A 20,118-nucleotide genomic window follows, 5' to 3' on the forward strand; every position below is an offset into this window, starting at 1 on the left:
CTTCTAGAAGGCAGCTTGAGGTCTCCATGACCTCACTCCCACTTGGAACTAATCCTAACTCCCTAAACCTCTGTCATGGTCACCATCCCCAAGTCACACACCAGATTGTTAATGGTCCAATTAAAGGCACTGTTATGAACTGAATGAAGCACTCAAGTTTCAAGACGATCCTGTGACCTGGACTTCACTTGCCTAAGTGTGACCAAGACCACATTAATCTCCTTCAACACCACCATGCAGGCTCATATGAAGCTTGTGGCCAGAAGGAGAAACACCAAACCCTCCGCTTCTTTTTCCAAGACAAGCTGCAGAGCCTGGACCCTCACTGCGACCGCACTACTGGCCTGAATGCGAAAGCCACCCTCAGGGTCTCTTCCCTGCTTTTGAGCTGCATTCCAGTGTTGGGAAGACATTATTCTATCCTATCTGCCACCCCTGCCCCCAACATGGAAAGCATGCTTCTATTTTTTGTCCAGGTTACTTATAAAACTGCAAGGACCATGACAGCCTCCTCAGGAGTTGGAGACTGTTCTGCAGTCAGCTCTCAGGCACTTTATCTGGGCCTGGAGCCTGACACTCACGCTAAAGTACGGCGTTACTTATTATCTCTAACTTATTCTGGGTTGTAACTCCCTCTTTGTGTTATTGTAATCATGTAATCTGGACAGGGGAACCAGAGCTTGGCTTTCTGGAAAATATGAAAATACAGAAGTTGAAACTTTTCCCTTTCTTTCTCAACTATTACACCTTCCACAAGTTTTAAGCCTGCACCTATCTTATTTGTCTTTGCCAGAACACATATATTTCTGACCAGACTTGTATAAAATAAACAACCAATCCCTACAAATCCACAAGAAAAAGGCAGACGACCCAAGAGAAAAATGAGCAAAATATTTGGACATTTCACAAAAGAGAATATCCAAGTGGTCAATAAACACACAGAATCAGGGAAATGTAAATACAATCTCACATATACCACAATGAGATCTACTAAACATCCACCAAAAGGGCCAAAATAATGGAAAATACACCAAAGGTAAGTAGTGTGTAGAACTCGCATGGGAACTCTCAGAACTGCTGTTGGAGGGCAAACCAGGACAATCACTGCAGAAAACTGTTTGCACGACTACCGCTGTCAATTCTACTCCTAGGTATACAAGCCTCGCAGAAATGACAACATACGTTCACCAAAAGACAGGTATTAGAATGCGCACAGCAGCACCACTATGCTCATAATGGCCCCAAACTGGGAATCTACCCAAAGACCTACGAATGGTTCAATGGATAAATGAACTGTGATATATTCACACAAAGAAACACCACACCAATGAGAATGATCTACAATTATACTCAACAGTATGGAAAAAAAAAATCTCACAAACATGATACTGAATAAAAAAGCCAGAAACAAAATACAATACGGATAGGCAAAACTAATCTATGTCATTGGAAGTCGAATGGGGGAGTGGCTGGAAGGAGCACAGGGTGGCCAGGTGTTTGGTTTCTTAACCTGAGTGCTGTGGAAGGTGTTTTCAGTTTGGAAAATTCACCAAGCAGAATACTTAGGATACGAGCACTTTTCTGTAAGAATAGTGTGCTTCAATTAAAAGCTAGAAGAAAAGGTACTACAAATACCACGAGACTGGAAACCACTCACTAAGGAGGCTAGGCATTATCCTTTCTATTTTTTGGGTAGAGGAAATAATTAACGTATTTTACTTGGCTATCATACAAAAGTTGGCATTAATCTTCTCATTCTTGCTATCTTAACAAAACTTTTCCCCACACAGAAGTGTTCAAGCCAACAGCTGGTGACCAAGCACAGTGCAGAGAAAGCCGACTGGCAACAGGGCATCAGAATCACTGAAGGGCATTCTTCTACGCATGAGCCATGTGCAGTCCACATGCAAGTGCTCTGAGCCCACACTCCAGAACCACAGCAGAGTGAGCCAGCGAAGTCAGCCTCAGTCTCGGTCGAGGCAGGACAAGCTAGTCTACAGAGAAGGTGTGTGTACTCAAACCCTGTGTTTCCCACGGGAAGAGAAAGAAAAACGGCAGCCAGATTATAGAAATGTACATATCCACACCTCAGAATCTTGAAAACTGTAATGCAAGTTATCTTTGGGAGAAAACAAAAGTTTAAACAATTTAAAATTGTAAGCAGATGTTTCTAAAGTTGCAATGCGAGTGCTAAAAAAGCTGAGTAAAAATTAAAAATCAGTATAAAAACAAAATATAATGAACTCAACAATATGGCATAAATTTACATTATAGGAAATTAGGCTAAGGGTAAGCAGAAGCTTAAGTATAAAAGTATATTTTTTTCCAGCAACACTGTAAGCTTTACTTGTAATTTATTACAATGAAATGAAATGGTTTTACAAAAGTGAGAGTGTATTTTTCAGATAACTGAAATATATCCATCTAAAAGCCAGTGCTGTATTTTCTAAATAATATTTGATGAAACCTTTATAAAAAAACATTATAAACTTCACTGGTTTCTAAAATAATCAGCATCATCGTGAGCCTCAATTACTATACTGAAACTTAGTACAAAGATGCCTCATCTGGCACTAAGGCAGGTGTAGAAGATCTTGCCTTTAAAGGGCCTCAGTCAGTAAGCTTTTTGCTTCTGTGTTTGCTTTTCAGGGTTGCCTCTCCCCTCCCCTACTATCAGCCAGTCACCTCTTTCCATTGAAAACACATTTCTTAAGGAGTTGTAACACGGTTAACTCTTTAAAGAGTTCTCAATTATTATCAGAACCTACTGAAAAACCTACTGGCCCTCCTATGGAAATCAAAACCCCAAATGTTCTGCCACATACTGCTGGATGCCCAACATGTGGCCCCAAAAGGGCACCCCAACGTGGGGCCACACCACCTGCGGTCCCCAGCCCAGCCGCCCCCATCCCACGTTCTTCCCCACGTCCACCTCCACCCCTCCAAGAACACTTCCTGCCCTCAAGGGCTCCTCCCCGAAGGAAAACCCCTGCCTCGCCTCGGTTCCCAGACACACTTAACTCTCCCGGGGCCCCACAGTCAGGACCTTGGAGCCATAACCCCACAAGCCCGAGTGCCCACGCACTGACACAGCGGGGCCACCTCCGCCCGGCCTATTTAACTCTACACCAAACAAGCTCCACAGATACGGGTCCTGCAGTTCCCGCTTCTGGATTCTCTTCAAGCCGGCTTCCAAAGCGAACACTCGGAACCGACGCGGGTCCCCCTCCCCGGGTGAGAGTGGGGCGCAGCCCCCCAGCCCGCCGGACTCGGAAACGCGAAAAATGCCATTTCCCCAAAGCCGTGCTGGACGATCCGGTTTCCACCCAACAAAAGAATAAACTGTGAGTCCGGCGATTTTTTTCCTATGAAAATCAACAGAAAAGACGAGGAGCTTCGCGGACGAGGTCCTGAGCCTGGGTCACCTCAGCGCGACCCCGTCCCGGCCGCTGGGGACCCTAAAGCGACAGGAAAGAACCGACGCCGCCCGGAAAATCCCGTCACCGTCCGACCGGGGTGAGGGGTGGGCGTCGGGGCGGTGGGCGAGCGGCTGGGAGGTGGGGCGGCCGGGGGGGAGGGGAGGGACGCCGGGCGAAGGAGAGGGAACGCCGTGGGGAGGGGAACAGGCGCCCGGGGAGGAGGGGACGAGCGGCCTGGACGCGGTACGGACGCTGCCGCAGGGCGCCGAGGGCGGGACCCCGCTCGAAGGGGCAGCGGCGTCGGGAGGGCCGGGGCAGTCGACGGGCTTCCCTCACCGTGGTCCTGGTTGAAGCCGGCGTAGAGCAGCCCGTTGCCGTGCGGGTTGCAGGGCAGGAGGTTCATGGCGCAGCGGGGTCCACCGCGCCTCAGCGCCGCATGCCGCTCGGGGAGGCAGGCCGCCGGGGTCCCTCTGGCCAGCTCCGAGGCCGCCGCGGCCGGAAGCGAAAGGCCCACCGCCTGCGCGCGCAGCCAGAGAGCCGCGGAGCGCCGAGCACATCCACCCGGGGCCTGCCGGGCGGGGAAGGAGCTCCGAGAGCGTCACGTCTATGGGGGGCGGGGCCTGCCCGAAGAGGGCTGGTCTGGTCGGTTCGGGAGCGGGGCCTGGTCTGAGGGGAGGGGCCGCATCTGTGGAGGGCGCATCTGGGGGCGGGAACCACCTGTCCCAGGCTGGAGGAGACCCCCAGTGCCAACGAGCCCTCCAGGGGGCGGCGATTCAAAGGGACAGCCCAGGGACTTCCCTGGTGGCGCAGTGGTTGGGAAGCCGCCTGCCAATGCAGGGGACACGGGTGCCAGCCCTGGTCCGGGAAGATCCCACATGCCGCGGAGCAACTAAGCCCGTGCGCCACAACTACTGAGCCTGCGCTCTAGAGCCCGTGAGCCACAACTAGGGAAGCCCACGCGCCTAGAGTCCGTGCTTAGCAACAAGAGAAGCCACCGTAATGAAAAGCCTGCGCACGGCAATGAAGAGTAGCCCCCGCTCACTACAACTGGAGAAAGCCCAAGCGCAGCAACAAGGACCCAACGCAGCCAAAAATAAATGAGTAAATAAATAAATTAAAAAACAAAACAGTGACAGCCTTGCCCCGTGACCCTCAGGAGCACGCAGAACCCAGTCCCCCACAGTAACTCGAGTCCCCCGGAAATCATGTAGATTAAGGTAAGCATAAGAGACTTTTCTATTTTTAGTTGATAAAAAGATAAGTATCTCAGTAAAAATAACAATGCATTATGGAGTTTTTAACAGGTATGCTAGTAAAATGTACGCGAAAATAGCAAAATGAGTGGAAGTGAGGAAATGGAAGTACAGGTGACCCTTGAGCAACTCAGGGCCACTTACACGAGGATTTTTTTCGATAGTAAATGCCTCAGGGCTACACTACCCTGGTTGGTTAGATCCACAGATGCAGAACCGCAGATACCGAGGATAGGAGGGCCGACTATAAATTACACGCGGATTTTCGACTGCGTGGAGGGCGGGCGCCCTTAATCCCTGCGTTGTTCAAGGGTAGACTATATGAACGTATAGACCCTCCCACCCCCTACCCTCCATCTCCTCAGAGAGAGACGCCCCACAGGGACACAGACCCCCCACGGCCCAGAGGTACCCACAGACAGCTGCCCCCAGGACACAGAATCCCCAAGACACAGAACCCCCCCCAGGACACACAGAACCGTCTTCAGGGACACAGAGCTCCCCAAGACACCAAGCTCCCCCACACACAGAGTCCTCCAGATCACAGAGCCCTGCCTACCACCACCTCCGCCCAGGACACACAGCCCCTGGGACACAACACATCATCAAGTAAGGCTCTGGGCTTCCCAGCACCGCGGAGCCGGCCCATGGTCCTATTCCAACACAGTGGCCATGGAGGCAGGAGCGGCTGGCCCTAGGGTCCCCGCCCAGAGGGCCCTCTGGTCTCGCCTTTCATCTGCAAGAGGTAAGGTTGTTTCGTATGATACAGTGTTTAACTAGTAAAACAATCAGAGAACCTTCAAAAAGCTACCATCCATTACCCCCATTTCTAAAGTGGCCCACAAAGCAACGATAAAATTTTGCAGCAAGGAATCAGGAAACCAGCAGACAATGCTGACCAGCTTTGAGCCGCACAAGGCACTGTCCTCCAGCAGAAGTAGAAAGTTAGTCTCTGACGTGGCAGACAGGCATATTCTAGACCCGAGTGCCAAGTCCACTCCTGGGCTAGACAGCCGTCTTCCTGTCATCTCATCAGGCACAGAAAGAGCACCGGAGATTCTGGCACACACAGCCTGGCCACAGCGGGCAGGGTCGGATATGAAAGCTCCCTGGACGAGGCCCCTCAGGCTGATAGGGGCAGCATAAAGGCAAGACCCTGCATGAACACAGTCCAGAATGGGGCAGCATCCGAGCCAGCAAAGGCCAGACCGCATGCTGGTGCCTGAGCGGCTGCTGCTTTTACCAGCAACAGCTTTAACCTTGCTCAGTCTTCACACCTTCTAGATAGGAGTTACTAAGACAGCGATCCCGGAATCACCGCTGCTCCCTGAAAGCATCGAACACAGCAATGTGCTCTCCTACCACAAGTGCTAGTCTGAGTCCCTTCCAACATCCTCCTACAGAAATGTCCCCGGTTCTTGACCATAGGAGGTCTCCCTCGTTGCAGTGAGTCAACTGAGTTCCTAGTGGTCTTTGGCTGACGACAGTGAAAGCACTTCTGGGCTGCCTCACCTAGGAGGGGTAAAGGCTGGAGCAACAGCAACTACGTTGGGGCAAGGTAGACTTTGGAACTCTTCCTTGTTGCCTCTGTCTTCCTCTGCACAGTGACTCAGAGGCCTCTGTACCTGGGCTGGTTCCACTGTTATCGTGGGAAAGTAGAGTGAAAGAAGCAGTATTCCACAGTTGAGTTCTAGACTGAGGCAGGGAAGAGAAGGTAGGAATAAAAGCCAAAACTTGATTGGCAGGAGCCAGCCTTTTTTGAGAAGAAAGGTATGTGAGACTCCAGAGATCTGAAGAAGGAGAGCACAGACCCAAGTATTCCACTGAAGCCAGAACAGATGGAGCCAGACCCTGACCCCGAGTTCAGGCTGGTTGAGGAATGAGGGTCGGGGATCAAGGGTCAGAGGTGAGGAGTGGCAGGGCCAGTCTGACCCTTGCCAGGGTAGGGAACCATGTTGGGCACCCACTGCCTGTATGGAGAAGTGGCTCCCATTACCTACCATTGATCCATCTGCCCACTGCCAGGCAGAAGCATCTATATCAACAGCTGCCCTGTTCTGAGGCTTTGTCATCCTCATTCACTAGGTCACCATATTGATGACACACCCAGTGGAGGTCGGTGCCCCAAGGGAAGCGAGGCCCAAGGGTGTGTAGGGAGCGGGGAGTGAACACAGTGAACACAGGGTTCTGCCCTCCTGGCGGGTCGGGGTGCATCCCCTGCCCCCATGACAGCTCAGCCCCCTCCCCCCAGTTCCCCAATACATGCAGCTTCAGGCTTGCTTTTCAAATCCACATTTACTTTGATGACGCAATTCTCCCGCAAAGGGAAGCATCTCCATCTCCATCTCTTTGGCGAAACAAATATTATCAAGCTCATAATTGACATTTTTTCCAGATTCAATATTTGCCTGGATCATTCCTCATCAAAGTTGTAAGCTCTCAGTCTAGGAAACTATTCTGCATTGCAGTAATTTTCACAGGGCAATTGAAGACATAATTGTACATAATATATTTTGAATCTAGATGCTTGAAAAGAGAATTACAAGCAGCTGGGACACAATCTGGTCTTCTTGTTTATACTTGGGGTGGATTTTGCCAGCAGTGAGGCCATGGAAGAAAATGGCGAAGTTTGAGAGCAGTTTCTCCAAGGTTCAGTTTACATTTCAGTTTTGATTTCGGTATGCTCACCACCAAAACATGCATATTTGTACTTAATATGTTCTGTATTAGGGTTTGTTTTCATTTCACAGAAATGTCACTTTAATAGTACTTTCTACTGTGAAGCATAACTTATTTCCTTGTTGTGTGAGCCCTGGGGTGGCCATAACAAATTGCCACAAACTGGAGGGCTTGAAACAACATTAATGTGCCTCTCACAGTTCTGGAGGCCAGAGTCTGAATCCAGGTGTGGGCAGGGCTCTTGGGGGGCCCCCTCCTGCCTCTTCCAACTTCTGGTGGCCCCAGCTGTCCTTCAATTAAACAACGAAAAGGGACCAAATTTAGGCTTGTGACCAGGTGTCCATCCCCAGCCTCCCCACCTCCACCGACCTTGGAAACCTGCACCTTCTACTTCCGTGCGCCCTTCAAGGGGCAGGGGAGAGGGGCTCGCATCCAGGGTGGACCCCTCCTCGTTTCTGCTTGTGGCAGTCGGGGAAGTGACACCCCACCGCAGCCATCAGACTTCGTGGTCAGCAGGTCAGCCCTTCACTCTCCTCTCTCATCCACTGCCTAGCAGAGAGAAGGGTGTGATGGCCCGGCAGCAAGTCCTCCCAGGCCCGCAGCCCCTTGCAGAGGGACCGTCCCCTCAAGGCTTACCTGCTATGCCCTCGCCTGCTCCCCTGTGCACATCTGTCCCTGTTGTGCCCAGGGGGCAGGGTGACCAGCCATGGCCGAGCACATTCCTCCTTTCGGGGCCTCGGCTCCACCGTCTCTGAATAAAAGTGTTGCTCCCAATTCTAGGGTCCTTTAAATTTCTAAAAATCTGTAAATAACAGAAACCGAGGACATCTGTATGTTTTCAAGTTATTTTTTGTTTAATCCGTTGTTGCAACCTCCAGCTGCCACAGAGAATCTAGTGGTAGAACCAGGAAGGAGACCCTGCCCAGAGTCTTAGCTGAGTCAGCTCTGATCTTTATGCTCATGCAGGGAGGTGACAACATGTCCACTGGGGCCAGAGTACCGCCCACTATTTCCGCAGACAGGCACCCGCTGGACGGCTGGTCCTTCATTCCCCACTGTCTGTCTCTGTGTTCTTTTCAGGAAAAGGCATCCTTTCAATCAATGGCACAGGGACACAGCCTTGTTGCCAACACCAGGCACTAGCACTGATTGTGGTGCCTGAAACAGGTGATATAAAGCAAAGGGAATAAAGGGCAATAGGGCTTCCCTGGTGGCGCAGTGGTTGAGAGTCTGTCTGCTGATGCAGGGGACGCGGGTTCGTGCCCCGGTCCGGGAAGATCCCACATGCCGCAGAGCAGCTGGGCCCATGAGCTATGGTCGCTGAGCCTGTGCGTCTGGAGCCTGTGCTCTGCAACGGGAGAGGCCACAACAGTGAGAGGCCTGCGTTCCGCAAAAAAAAAAAAAAAAAAAAAAGGGCAATGGAAGTACACCACTTCTCCATTGAATGGAAGTATAACTTTCCATTCTTTCCAATGGAAAATTGGAAAGAAGCAGCCAACAATTCTACCAAGAGGGAAGTATACTTTTTATTGTTGAGAAATTTTCTTAAACAACAGTGTTCACTTCACTCTTAGCTGAAACTTCAGGCTTGGAGTGACATTTTCTTGCTGATCTGGACCTGGTGTAACTGTGCTGTGGTATGTTCGCTGTAACTAGAGATATCTTTGGCATTTTCTTCCCTTAGCTTCATAACTCATGGAACATCTTGTACAAAAAAATGTAGATTTACAGAAAAATATGCATATAAATCACTTATTAATCCCAAAACGTAGTAAATAACATAGCAAAAACTCGATCAAATCCGTTTCATACACGAGCTGGACAGATCTGTTGTGCCTAATCTCTAACTTATCTGTGGCATTTTATAAATTAGTGCTTTGACATTAAAAAGGTTTACAAAAAGGCCCTGCGTAACGTCAAAGACTCTAATTTCTCTCTCCATCCTTGCGTTTCATTCTCTAGAATTTATACTCATCACACGCATGTCACCATTCTTATAAAAAGCACTTATTTTAAGAAAAAAATTGCACTGCAATCATGATCTAAGTAGCATTCAGAATTCCATGTTACCAAGAGAAGGTCGTCCCTTTATAAACACACGTCTGAAACAAGAGCCCCCCACGCCTGTCCACGCAGACATGTCAGGTATGCAGGGTACCGGCTGCAGTTTCATTGCTCAGGGCCGCGGGGTCACCGTGACATTGGCGGGTGTCTGCATCCAGAGCGGCCTCCTGCCTCCCACCTGTGCCACTCCTCTGCCTCGCGCCCTCCTCAGGAGACTTTGCAGCTGTTTCTGGTGCAGCGTTTGGGGGGGCTCTGGGGAAGGTGGGCGGCCTTCGCTTTTCGGAGGCTGGTCCTCTTGTGGCCGGAGCTGGTGGCGAGGGAACAGGGGCGGCCATGCATCACCCTGGCATTCAGGCCGCTGGCCATTGAGAAGGACTTGAGGTGGCTCCTGAGGGCCGTGGGCAGTGGCAGCCTGTCCACCAGGTGCACGGGCGTGCAGGACACCACTGCCCGGCAGCACAGGTCCTGCAAGCTCAGTACTTGGGAAAGAAAAGAAAACCTATTTCATTTGTGTTGTCCTGGGCACGGGGCCAACGCAGGGCCAGCCACACACCTGTCCGCCCTCCTCTCTGGGACTCTGGGGCAAGATGTCCCACCCTGTGCCCACGTGCAGTGATTGGAGATGGATGGTCCTGCTTTCATCACCTTAAATCCAGTTTGTCCCCAAACTTGAGACCCCCACCATCTCTCCCTCTAGGTCTGAGAGGTGAGTGGACTGCCCAGCGATGGCCAATGAGGTCTCCTCAGGCCTAACGTGACCAACTTTTGGGGTCGGAGACCAAGGGCTTCAGGAGACATGCTTCCCCAACTGAGTAGCTGACACTAAAAACGTGTTATCAGCTTTATCAAGATGTATTGGAGAACACACCAGAAAAGCAAATGCTGTCATTTATGTTTCACCTACATCGTTCGTTCTGTGAGTCAGGGTCCCTGCTCAGATAGAGAGGGGCTCCCAGGGGCCTGCTGGGAGGAGGAACGGCATCTCACCCCTGATGCAGTCGGGACACCCCTCAACCCCTGGAGGATCAGACAGAAGAAACACGACCCAGGGCTTTGGCTCCTTTTGGAATCAAGGTCCTAACAAATAACATTCATAATAGTGCTTCTCAACTGGGGGCGATTTTGACTCCCCAGGACATTCGGCAAAGTCTGGAGACATTTGTGGTTTTCACAAATGGGGGCAGGGAGACCAGGGATGCAGCTCACCCACAGCACACACGGTGCCCCCACCAGAGGACACTCCATCCCAAATGGCACTAGTGCCAAGCGGCAGAAGCCCTGATTTAGGAGAATGGAGACAGTGGCCCGGGGAATGGGTCCTGGGAGGCTGAGCACTGGCGGGGCTGCAGGGTGGACTGGACGGACACCTACCCTTGCTTGGCCTCCAGAGCCGGTCCATCCCATGCCGCAGCAGCACAATCCTGGCCAGTTCCATAAAGGACTCAGTGACGTTGAAATTGCACAGCGGGCTGACCTCGAAGAATGTCACACCCAGGCGCTCCGCATAGGCCTGGGCCTGTTCCGTGGGGACCTGCCGCTTGAAAGCCAGGTGCAGGCGGTTCCCCACCAGGATTTTAGGGACCCCCGGGGCGTGCTAAAGGGTGACAGAAGGGCAAGGAAAGTGGGTCACGTGCAGGCTTTGTTGTTGGTACCATGGGTGTCCGGGGTGAATGGTGTCCACTCAGAACCTCAGAATGTGTCCTTTTTTGGAAAGAGGGTCTGTGCAGATGTAATTAATTAAGATGGGATCTTGGGGTGGACCCTAAATCCAGTCACTGTGTCCTTATAAGAAGTGGAGAAGACATAGGACACACGGAGGAGGCCACGTGATGGTAGAGCAGAGACAGAGTGACACGTCCACAGGCCAAGGACCAGGGCCTGTTGGCAACACCAAAAACTGCAGGAGACGGGAAGGATCCTCCCTCGAGTGTTTGGAGGGATCGCGGCCCTGCCGACACCTTGCTTTTGGACTCTGACCTCCAAAACTGAGAGAATACGTTTCTGTTGTTTTCAGCCACACAGTTTGTGGTGAGTTGTTACGGCCGCGCCAGGACACTCACTCAGTGGGTGGGACTGACCACTCCACGTCTCCACTGGCAGTTGGGCCGGTCAGGGTGCCAGCAGGCAGCAGCCTGGTCACCACCTGTCAACCTACCTGACTGCATGCAGGGCCTGATCCTGTGCTGGGACATGACGCGTCCTCCTCCCTGTGGCTGGAGCCTCGTGCCCTGGCCGCCCCAGCCCGCCTCCCCTCACAGGGCCACATGGACGGAGCCCTGGCCATGTCATACCTCATTGATCTCCTTAATCCACCGGTCGATGCCATCAAAGGACCAGCGGTTTGCGATGTCGTAGACCAGGATCACACCCTGGGGGGAGGCACAGTCACTTGTGGCAACGCAAGCCACTCAGGCACACACTCACAACCAGCTAAATAGCCATTTTACTTATGTTAACACAAAACATATTATTTTGATTTGTCTGCCAAATGTAGCAGTTATATGATCACTTCCAGTGATATTTCATAAGCTCATTGATAAACCCTCAAATGTGAATGTGAGCTGGGGGCTGGAATTCAATTCCCCACATTCATGAGCTGGTCCAGGGACACGGAATGCGGGGGTACTTCAGAGCCCACCCACCTGGACGGAGGGCTCTCACATACGTACAGACACACACGCACATGAACACGGTGCACACACAGCCCACATGCCTGCATATTTATGTACACACGTGTAGATACACGTGCCTACACACTGCTTGTGCACACGTGCATACAAATGTAACACATGCACACACACATCCCTGATGCAGAGGGCTTGGGAGCCACCAAACAGTCCTGGGCACACTTTTTAGACTCTGGCATCAATTTGTATGTGAGCTAATTGCCTTGTCCTCCAAGTATCCATTAAAGAACATTCCAAAAGTCATTATTCAAAGTCACTTTGAGGGACTTCCCTGGTGGTCCAGTGGGTAAAACTCCGTGCTCCCAATGCAGGGCCCCGGGTTCGATCCCTGGTCAGGGAACTAGATCCCACATGCATGTCTCAACTAAGAGTCCGCATGCTGCAACTAAGAAGCCTGCATGCAACATCTAAGAAGCCCACGTGCTGCAACTAAGAGCCAGAGCAGCCAAAATAAATTAATTAATTAAAAACAAAAAAGAAAAACAAAGTCAGCTTGACCTCCCGGTTCAGGGGTGTTACCTGTGCGCCCCGAGAGTAGGAGCGGAATATGGTACAAAATCTTCCCTGACCCGACGTATCCCTGGAAAAGATGTTGAAAGTCTGTAAGAAGAAATCACTGCTTCCCGACGACAAGGTTTTTGAACTCGGGAGCCAGAGCAAATGCATTTTACAATTGTCAGTTGGTGGCCATCCCACAGAAAGTCCGAGCCCCCAACAAGACATTGGGCACCTTATCCCTGGAGAGATCTGGACGTTGGGATGTCCTTTTGGGCTCATTCTCTTTTCTAATTATCTAAAAAGTCAACTAGAGAAAATAGTGATGGGTTTCAACATAATAATTCTGACATTTCAGTAAGTCTAATTTAAGTTTTTAAAAAGTTGTTTAATTTGGAGATAAAGCTGTGTAGTAAGGAATGTGAGTCTACACTGGGGGAGAAATAGGCCAAAGGATTTGATGGGGTCACTCCACTTCCAATTAACTCTAAAAGATCATGGGAATCCCCTGGCCAGTCCAGTGGTTAGGACTCCTGGCTTTCACTGCCAAGGGCGTGGTGGCTTCAGTCCCTGGTCAGGGAACTAAGATCCCACAAGCCGTGTGGCACAGCCAAAAAAATAAATAAAAATAAAAGGTCACATGAAGTCAGCCCTGTGGATGCATCCCTATGTTCATCACTACAAGGAAGTGACCTGGGGGTGCATTAACGAGGATAAAGAAGAATAGCACTTCCGGGATTGACTCTGCCCTGTGTGGGGGAATTTACTAAGATGGACCACCAGGACCAGGCAAGGGGGCTTCGTTTTAGATGCCAAGGAAAAAGGAGCAGCTGTTACAACAGCTTTCTGAGTCCCATACAAGTTTGGGTTGAGAGGGGAGCCCTCAGGAGGTCCCTGGGGAGGGAGGAAGGGAAAAGAGACTTGAGGGTCAGCAGTGGGAAGGGAAAGGGTCATTGAGGGGACATCGTGGAGAGAGGTTTCCTGGCCCAGACTTGGGGGCTGACTGCTCCTGATTAGGGGCAGATGGGGGTGGGAGAAGGGGCTCCAGGCCACTGCAGACACTTGTGGCTTGGGGAGAGATCTGGCATGGTTAGGCGGGAGAAGGGAACCATGCAAGTGACCATGCAGGTGGTCCAGGAGAGGGGATGACACAGGGGCTAGTAACAGTGGTCAGGAAAACCACATGGGTTGGGGGCAACTCAGGGATTAGTCACAGCAGGAAAACCCTAGTCCCCCACCCTCGGAACTGGAGGGGCAGGGGTGTGACCAGAGTCTCAGAGCCAGGGCTGCCTGGAGTGGGGACCAAGAAAGAGACCCAGGCCAGAGCTAGGCGACACCCTGACCTCTTGCCCTCCTACCCTCCACCCTCCGTCCTGTTGATCTTGGTCAGGACACACAGCCCCTCTGGGCACTAGAGAAGCAGAAGCACGTCCACGTGCTCTGGACAGACTCCAAGGCCCACACAGATCTCATCTTCCTCGGGGGGCACTAGGTCAGGCTGGGGCAGAAGCAGTGGATATTCCCACAGGTGGTACCAGAGCCCCTGAGGGCCTGGACAGACCCGCCCTGTGCTCAGGGGCCGGGCAGAACCCCTGACTCACCAGAGCTGCAGCTTCACCCGCCGGCCGTCCAGCAGGATGGTGGTGGTCTTGTAGTCGATGCCTGTGAAAGAGGGTCAGGGCGGCTTAAAGCAAAGCACTTCCACAGTTATGCTCAGGTAAAAGGTGCAGATAAGAGAAACTCTCTCACGCTGGGGGAGAAAGGACTACCTACCGGTGCAGATCCAGGACTCACAGAGACGGCTGGACTGGGCCCTGCTCAGACCCTCCCCTCGCCCACCGGCCTCGCCCACCGGCCTCCAACCTCCCTCCACTCCTCCCGCACCACCACTGCCTCCAGCTCAGCGCCCAGGCCCCTGCCGCTGCCCAAAGGGTGGGCAAGCAGGAGCCCCCTGAACCGTTCAGCAGCTGGCTCCACGCATGGCCTGCTGGCCCTGGGTCTGCCGAGTGGCAGCCACTCACACACCCTTGTCTCCGCTGGACTCAGGGCTAAAACACAGACATAGTTCCCCCAAGTTATCACACTAAGAATGTAAAGTAAAAACGTGTAGAATATGAAATTAGGTATGAAGTATTATCTCAACTATGCAAAGACAAAATGTGTGTACGTATGTGCACAGGGGTGATGAAATAAAATTCATGTTTTATGGCAAGACAAGAAAAACTTAAACGTAAAAAGGTTTTCTGCCCTTACGGGCCTCCTGGCTCCCCTTTAGTGTGTATTGTGCATCTGCATTGACCAGACCTCCTTAGGAGACAACATTCCTTCTTAATTTTGTAAACCGTCAGGATGACCTGCTTAGCACTTGATAACTCCTCAGGAGATAACCTTCCTTCCTAATGTTTAAGGGGTCACGATGACCCAGTTTTGTTTTGGAGGAGCAGACCCGGATTGTAGAAACTGTCAATATGTCATCTGATGTATATCCTTTTGTCTCAAAAACGTATATAATTGTACTTTGACCTCTGACAGTTTTCAGAGCTTTCTGAAAGACTGTCTCCCAGGTTATAATCCTCAGGTTGGTGCAAATAAAAATTTCCATTCCTTTCTTAGACCAACTATTGATTAATTTTTTCGTCAACATGCATGGCGTAGTTGGCAGGATATCAGAGACACCCACCAGAGGATACCTGGGGTCCACCCTAAACTGGTGCTCTACTAGCCCTTTGAGCCCCACCTGCTTCTTGGAACTCTTCAGGTGTTCCGGTGAGTTCTCCTGATATCCAGGTCTTATTATTTAAGTGATGATCCTACAAATTTTTTTTCAAGCTTTCTTGTACTTAAGACTTGGAGTCTTAAGGGGCACCAGTGCATTTCCTTGTCAGGGTCCTAGGGGGATCTAGGCAGGAGGCCCCGGGAAACATAGGTGGCTGGAGTTGCGTTAAATTTAGCTTAAATTAAAAACGAACAAAACAAAAAAACAAGTTGATATATGGTCTGAGCAAATGGTTTGCCCAGTGAAACAAGAGACAGCTTGCTCAGCCCCAAGAACAAGGAACACCTGCTCCTTCTGGCCACAAGGTGTCCTCAGGTGACTGAGAACCTAGTGGAAGTGTCTGAGGATCAATTTTTCAGATGTGTAGCAGTATTACAGCAGATCCCACTACAATAATTAAGTAAATGCTGCTCTTCCAGGGACGCAGGAGATAAAGGCTGATCACCTAGTGCTCCAAGCACCCACAGCGGTTTTAGATTGTCAGAGGGAGAAACCAAGACATGTAAAAGAGCTGAACCGACCCTAGCGTAATTCCTTGGAGAGCTAGACTCAGAAGCAGCACCCACAACCATACTGTCCTCAGAAAGTTGTTCAGATCATATCTTTTCTCTGAATTAGGCAACCAAATTGATAATGGGAAATTGTGCTTCAAAGGTCAAACAGCTCCTGAATGGACAGCCACCTATGGGGATACCAGCTGGGTTTATATAGAGCTGATGCTTGCAAGTGCTTACCTAACTGGGAATCAAAGGAAATCCTGCCCTGAAATGACAAAGCTGGGATTCTTCTTTGGCATTCCAAACTGATTTGTCCGTAAACAGTCAGAAGAAGCCAGCAGAGGGTAATTTCTTACCATGTCAGTCAGTCTCCTGGACCCCTGCCCACAGGGTCTACTGGAAACAAGAGTGATAAGAGCTTTTCTTTTTTCTAAAATTGGATTAGCAGCAGAAATTATTTGTAGGGCTATCTTCTTGGATCCTTTGAATTGGAAAGACTCCTAAATATTTGTAGGGCTAGCTTCTTGGATCCTTTGAATTGGAAGGACTCCTAAATTGGAAAGCTCTCATCTTAAACTATTGTACCTATTTTAATTGGTATGCAAAAGCCCCAAAAGGCTTCAAAATTCCAAAATAGCCTCATTGAAGGATTTGTTGTAGAAGGCTAATGAAAGATTGATCATATAAAAGGTACCTACAATAAAAGACTATAAAACTGCCATAACTACTACTCTATCCTCCTTTTTTTAATTTTTATTCATTTATTTATTTTTTGGCTGCATTGGGTCTTCGTTGCTGGGCACGGGCTTTCTCTAGTTGTGGCGAGCTGGGACTACTCTGTCGCGGTGCGTGGGCTTCTCACTGCAGTGGCTTCTCTTGTTGCGGAGCACGGGCTCTAGGCGCACAGGCTTCAGTAGTTGTGGCACACGGGCTCAGTAGTTGTGGCTTGCAGGCTCTAGAGTGCAGGCTCAGTAGTTGTGGCACACGAGGTTAGGTTGCTCCACGGCATGTGGGATCTTCCCAGACCAGGGCTCAAACCCATGTCCCCTGCATTGGCAGGCAGATTCTTAACCACTGTGCCACAGGGAAGTCCCTAAATGGTTATCTTTAGAAATGGGACCACCTGAGGTTATAGGTGAGCCTCTTGGGGTCAAAGGTTGAACTGAGGGCCATAGTTAAAGAATTTCTTGAACCCAGGGAAGATCCTCAAAAGGTTTTGTAAATGGATTACCAAGATGGGAGGCCACAGATCTGTCTAAGCCTGTGACCATAGCTGATATTCAGAGCCTGATAGAAAAAAAAAAATTTTTTTTTGGCCTTCTCCTCTAAGCTAAATGAAGGAAAGAAAAACATTCCGATAGAGGTGGATGAGTATGTCGGTACTTTGATATCATTTAGGTGGCCACCCAATTATCTGAGGAATTAAAAACAGCTGTCCTTGTTTTAGAAATCTAGTGTTTACAGGACCAAAGGTGTGGCTCCAGAAACAGCCCTAGGCCCACCAATCCTTTTACCACTCCCATAATCTCCCCTATTTATCTTAAGAGGCTGTAAGTAAAAAAAAAAAATCTGGCTTTAAGGGAAGAAAGAAAATCCCCCTAGGACAGCTTGCATTTTTCCTCCTCTGCCTTTGAGATAGAAATGTTCTACCCAGTCTTCTCCAGGAGCTCTTATGCAGGCCATCTTCTTTTTTTTTTTTTTTTAACATCTTTATTGGGGTATAATTGCTTTACAATGGTGTGTTAATTTCTGCTTTATAACAAAGTGAATCAGTCATACATAAACATATGTTCCCATATGTCTTCCCTGTTGTGTCTCCCTCCCTCCCACCCTCCCCAGGCCATCTTCTTTAATGCAAATTTCAGGAAGGTAACTTTTTTTTTTGAATATTAATTTAATTTAATTTATTTTTGGCCGCGTTGGGTCTTAGTTGCGGCACGTGGGATCTTCATTGGGGCAGGCGGGATCTGGTTGCGGTGTGCAGGCTCTTCGTTGTGGCGCGGGCTTCCCTCTCTCTAGTTGTGGAACGCGGGTTTTCTCCCTCTAGTTGTGGCACGTGGGCTTAGTTGCCCCGCATCACGTGAGATCTTAGTTCCCCGACCAGGGATTGAACCTGTTTCCCCTGCATTGGAAGGCAGATATTTTACCACTAGACCACCAGGGAAGTCCCTCAGGAAGGTAACTCTTATCCAAAGGAAAAAACAAAAGAGGGATAGGTAATTTGGAACCTGATTTGTCAAGGGCAATACAAATCTTAAATGTCTTTTCCATAAATATTAGTAAAAAGGATTTAGCCATCTAAACAGGTGACCTTGATTTGTTCCATCTGCAAGAAACCCAATTTGAATCCAACATCTTTTGTAACTTACGTGTTTTACATTATTGTACCTGATTCATGGTTGAAACCCTGGAATGGGAACTGGGGTCTCCGTTTGCGTCTGCGTGTTTGTACGTATCTGTAAATGTGTGTGTTGTAGACGTGTGGCATTGCCAAAATTAATTAATTGGCTTAAAGGATAATAAGCACTTATACAAATACTCAGAAATATAAAAGGAATGAACCCAAATGAACTTCAGGATCACATGATCTAGGGTTAATTTTTAATGAATGAAAACAAGTTTGAGTTTATTGGTTTAATTATAAAGACATCTTTTTTTTTTTTTTGGCCACACCACGCGACATGCGGGATCTTAGGTCCCCGACAAGGGACTGAACTCGCCCCACTGCAGTGGAAGTGCAAAATCTTAGCCACTGGACCACCAGGGAAGCCCCAATACAGACATACCTTTAAAGTCATCAACATTACGTATATACTATTTTGTATGTAGGTTTACCAGAAATCAAATAAGATTGTATAATTCCTGTCACAAAATTTGTCAACAAGAAAAATAACCAGATGTGATGAAACTTTCAAGCAAATTAAATGTAAACGAGATAAGAGCTTTCAGGTGAACTCTTTAGGAATAATTATGTTTTAGGACTGTCTACTTAAAAGTAGTTTCTCCAGATTTTTGGCAGTTTTGATTACACTTTATGTAACTTATAAAGTGATGGTTTCTTTCCTTTCACATCGTGTATCACCTACTCCTACTAAGATGATGATATCTAAACAAATTGAAACTATTGATCACATCTACAGTTCTCCATAAATTAATGAACATCCACGATGCACATGCTTCCTCCCCAGGTGGAAATTAACCTTCACACAGAAGAATCAGGGATGGGGTGTACGTGGGGAGCAGCTCTGGGGAGAAGGAACAGTGGAGAGAGTCCAGAATGGCTCAGCCTCAGGATCTAGCCTGAAACCAGGCCCACCCCTCAACCTGTCGGTTACATAAGGCCACAAACTCCTTTTTGCTTAAGCTTCTTTGAGTTGACTTTTTTGTTTGCACCAAAAAATGCCCTGACAGAAAACCCATGAAAGTATAGTGACTGGAGAGAGTGACAGAGGAAACCTGACACACAAATCCTGGAAAAGCTGCGGAAGATACATTTTAACATCTTCCCAAAGCAGAGCACAATGCCTCCCACACCCCAGAATTTCACTAATAGTGAACATGTATTTAAAAGAAAATCTACAGGAATTCCCTGGTGGTCCAGTGGTTAGGGCTCTGCCCTTTCACTGCTGAGGGCATGGGTTCAATCCCTGGTCAGGGAACTAAGATTTTGCCGCATAGTACGGCCAAAAAGTAAAAGAAAATCCAACTCAATGATAATGATCTAACTATTAACATTCAGGACCCAAACTGAACTCTGACTCTGGTGGTTGTTCCCACCAGGACAGCCCTGCCGGGTCACCTGCCCTCGGCACACTGCCCCTGACACCCAGGACCCTGAGGCACCCTCCCAGAGCCGCGTGTGCTTTGGAGACCCAGGGCCACTCCGTCTCCATCAGTGTTACTGTCCTTTAGAGCTGCAACCCGGCCTACTTCCCTCCATCTATGCAGCTGTGAACTCCCATGGAAGGCCCCTCCTTTGAATTGGGGACAGGGCAGAGCAGGGGAGGTTCGGGGGTGGGAGATAAAGCTTGAAAAAACATTTGATCTGTAGGGTGGAAAATGGGAACGGAGATGGGCTAGCCCCCTGGGGACCCCACAGGTCCCCCACATAGCACTGTGGAGACCCTGCAGGGAGAAGCTCTGTGATGCGTGGGATCAAATCCCAGTCCTGACGACCAGCGGCTTCCTCCCTCTCCCTGTGCCTCAGTTTCCCTGACAGCTCACGTCTGGTACCTGCCGCCAGCAGTG

At 49.6% G+C, this 20,118-nt stretch overlaps 2 protein-coding genes across 4 annotated transcripts in view; both read right to left on the bottom strand.

Moving 5' to 3' along the window:
- The window catches only part of WDR45B (WD repeat domain 45B), a 33,518-nt gene extending 24,782 nt beyond the window's left edge, over positions 1-8,736 (bottom strand). Inside the window, exon 1 of one of the 3 annotated variants that reach the window (XM_070044573.1) lies at positions 3,756-3,969. In XM_070044573.1, the coding sequence (XP_069900674.1) occupies positions 3,756-3,822 (67 nt within the window). In that variant the 5' untranslated portion in view covers positions 3,823-3,969. Of the gene's footprint in view, positions 1-3,755; positions 3,972-7,987 lie in introns of those variants that run through there. The other 2 variants (XM_060291310.2, XM_060291311.2) reach the window with 2 other exon arrangements.
- A 116-nt stretch (positions 8,737-8,852) lies between these two features.
- Positions 8,853-20,118, bottom strand: part of RAB40B (RAB40B, member RAS oncogene family) — a 28,227-nt gene continuing 16,961 nt past the window's right edge. Inside the window, exons 2-6 of the mRNA XM_030843398.2 lie at positions 14,199-14,259; positions 12,622-12,682; positions 11,707-11,784; positions 10,787-11,009; positions 8,853-9,894 (exon numbers count right to left, since the gene is read on the bottom strand). Of these exons, the coding sequence (XP_030699258.1) occupies positions 9,623-9,894; positions 10,787-11,009; positions 11,707-11,784; positions 12,622-12,682; positions 14,199-14,259 (695 nt within the window). The 3' untranslated portion in view covers positions 8,853-9,622. The remainder of the gene's footprint in view (positions 9,895-10,786; positions 11,010-11,706; positions 11,785-12,621; positions 12,683-14,198; positions 14,260-20,118) is intronic.

This window comes from Globicephala melas, chromosome 20, assembly GCF_963455315.2.
Source record: "Globicephala melas chromosome 20, mGloMel1.2, whole genome shotgun sequence".
Classification (NCBI taxonomy): Eukaryota; Metazoa; Chordata; class Mammalia; order Artiodactyla; family Delphinidae; genus Globicephala; species Globicephala melas.